The sequence below is a fragment of the Eptatretus burgeri genome, chromosome 9 (genome assembly GCF_056783735.1).
Source record: "Eptatretus burgeri isolate ZD-2024b chromosome 9, Ebu_testis_v1, whole genome shotgun sequence".
In the NCBI taxonomy this organism is placed as follows: Eukaryota; Metazoa; Chordata; class Myxini; order Myxiniformes; family Myxinidae; genus Eptatretus; species Eptatretus burgeri.
The window spans coordinates 83,209,720-83,212,765 of NC_140969.1; the positions used below are offsets into that span (position 1 = coordinate 83,209,720).

The 3,046-nt window shown below is 48.4% G+C and overlaps 1 protein-coding gene across 1 annotated transcript; it reads left to right on the top strand.

The window, feature by feature from the left end:
* Positions 1 to 1,609: 1,609 nt before the first annotated feature.
* Positions 1,610 to 2,690, top strand: LOC147020471 (protein FAM200A-like). Its single transcript, XM_085893790.1, has 2 exons — positions 1,610 to 1,955; positions 2,104 to 2,690. Exons 1-2 carry the CDS (start codon positions 1,610 to 1,612, stop codon positions 2,688 to 2,690), a joined length of 933 nt encoding a protein of 310 aa, XP_085749916.1.
* The last annotated feature ends 356 nt before the right edge of the window (positions 2,691 to 3,046 follow it).

Here is a 3,046-nt window from a genome sequence, read left to right on the forward strand (position 1 = left end):
TATCGTGGTGACTTGTTTGTTTTTAACATGGTCTAATGCTCATGGAGACCACACACACACACACACACACACACACACACACACACACACACACACACACACACACACACACACACACACACACACACACACACACACACACACACACACACACACACACACACACACACACACACACACACACACACACACACACACACACACACACACACACACACACACACACACACACACACACACACACCAGACTTTACCTCAGCTGCTGACCATGGGGGAAGTGATATAACTTCTCAGAGCACTCATCATTGGTGAGTCCGTCTTTGCGGACAGGAGGGAACAATAATTGGGAAATCTAGTTGCGAAACTGAATGCTATATTTAAGAAAAGGTTTGCCCAATGAGGTGATATAATTTTATTCATATATATATATATATATATATATATATATATATATATATATATATATATATATATATATATATATATATATATATATATATATATTTAAGATAGATAGATAAAGGAGCTGTGCATGCAAGTTTGAGACCCCTTAACGTTTGTCGACACTTTAGACCTTTTATACCCTGAGAACATTTAGACCTTACATGGTTGAGAGATTAGACTCTAGTTACTATTGCAACATACTCTTCAGATCATCTCGAACCAATTAAATGCACTCCTGCAATCTATAGGTTTCTTGCAAAACACAGACTAAACCTTTTTTATTATTATTTTTATAGCAAGTAATGCACAAACTCGACTCATCCAAAGGGTGGGTACTCTGCTTGTACTATATTAGTGTTTCCCAAACTATGGGTCGCGAGGACCCCGGCAAAATATATATATATATTTTTTTTATAAATCAAGTGGGTAAAAGGCAATCGCGCAAACGTCACATCGTAGGACAATGCCGTTTGGTACCGTTCCACTCGATAATTCAGCCCGAGGTGCAGCGACACTTCCGTTTCTACCTACTCTTGCCGTTCAGTACCGTTCAGTACTTTGTACCCGCCCAAAACGGTTAACTACAGGCCAATCATTTCGCTAGCTCGCCTTTCCAATTACTCGCTCTCTCTGCAACCGAAGTAATTTCGTGAGGTGACTTCACATTGGCTGACCGACAAGTCGAGACGCTGTTTTGTGTGATCTGGCTGGACTGCGCAGCGCAGTTTTCCGCTCCACATTGCGTTGCGTGTTTTGTCAGTTAGCCTTGACACTGACTCCACTGACTGATCCAGTCGCCTATTTCGTTTTGCAGGATGGCAAAGCGTTCCTACAAGCAAGCATTTTTGGATGTGGGCTTCACTTCTATCAGTGATTGTGGTTCTGTGAAGCCACAATGTGTTGTGCTTCGAAGTGCTGTCCAACGAATCGCTGAAGGAAAACAAACTGAAGAGGCATCTGGCGACAAAGCACGCGGAGCACGTCAACAAGGATCGTGAGTTTTTCGAGCGCTGAGAAGCGGCTCTGAAGCGGAGCCGGTTTGAGCCGGCGACGAATCCAGCGCTTTTGGCTGCCAAGCAAGTGACGCTGGCATCCTACCTCGTCGCGCAGCGCAAGGAAGATGAAGCCGCACACGATTGGCGAACAGCTCGTCAAGCCCGCAGCCATGGACATGGCCAGACTCGTCTGCGGCGACGACGCGGCCAAGAAAATGCAGTCCATCTCGCTATCCGACAACACGATTCACAGCCGCATCGTCGACCTTTCGCTAGATATAAAGGACCAGGTGGTGGCCCGCATGAAGAAGGCGGGAAAATGGAGCGACCAACTCGATGAGTCGACGGATGTCGGAAACGACGCCCAGCTCATGATTTTCGGGAGGTACGAGGGTGAGACGGACCTCGAAGAAGAATTTATATTCTGCACGCCAATGAAAACGACGACAACTGGCGCCGATATCTTCAACGTCGTGGACAACTTCCAACAAGAAGAAGGCCTGAGCTGGGAAAACTGTCAGCCTGTGCACCGACGGCGCTCCCGCGATGCTTGGTGTTCGACAGGGATTCACTGCGTGAGTCAATCCGAACGTCAGAATTCTCCACTGCCTTTTGCATCGCGAGAACCTTGCTGCGCAACATCTCTCGCCGGATCTTTCGGCAGTGATGCAGGAGGTTGTCGCCGTTGTCAACTTCGTCAAAGCCAGCACCGTGAACTCTCGCCTGTTCGAGAAGATGTGTGTTGACTTCGGGTCTGAATTCCAACATCTCCTCTTCTACTCCAGTGTGAGATGGCTCTCCCGCGGCAAGGTCCTGCGTCGTGTAGTGGAGCTACGAACAGAGCTGCAGATATTCCTCAACGAGAAGAACCATCGCCATGCCATCCATTTCCACGAGAAGCTCTGGATGCTCAAAGTCTGCTACCTCAACGACGTCTTCGCCTCAGTGAACGAACTGAACACATCCATGCAAGGCAGAGATCAAAACGTCATCACGCTCTCTGAGAAACTGTCGGCCTTCAAGGAAAAGCTGCTGCTCTGGAAGGGGAAACTGGAGCGTGGAAGAACAGCGGCGTTTCGGTCGTTGAACGAGTACTTGGAGGAGTGGGAGGACGACGAGATTGGAGCGCTCAATGCGATCAAGCCCGTCCTGGTGAACCATTTGGAGAACCTAATCACCGAGTTCGATCGCTACATCCCGGACAGAGATCTGGCGTCCCAGCACTGGATCAGGAATCCGTTCCAGGCTTAGGTTGACGACCTGTCTGAGGATGTCCATGGACTGCAGGAAGAGTTCATCGAGCTACATCACGACGAGTTCCATCGACAACTCTATGCCAAAGCGTCACTTGGAGAGTTCTGGACTGCGGTCAAGAAAGAAAAGCCCATAATCGATGCCGAAGTCATGAATGTTCTGCTCCCGTTTGCGACCACGTATCTGTGCAAGCAAGGCTTTTCGGCGCTGACGGTCATCAAAACCAAGGCACGCAATCGCCTCGACCCCGACCACGACATACGCATTGCGCTCAGCAAGATCGAGCCCCACATCGAAGACATCATGCAGACGAAGCTACAATTACACCTCTGCACTAATATAATATGTATTAG

Excerpts from the sequence above, each read along its gene's own strand:
- LOC147020471 (XM_085893790.1), top strand. The coding sequence starts at position 1,610 with ATGGACATGGCCAGACTCGTCTGCGGCGACGACGCGGCCAAGAAAATG. Across the intron at positions 1,956-2,103 it reads AGGCCTGAGCTGGGAAAACT|TGATGCAGGAGGTTGTCGCC; the intron begins GTCAGCCTGTGC and ends ATCTTTCGGCAG.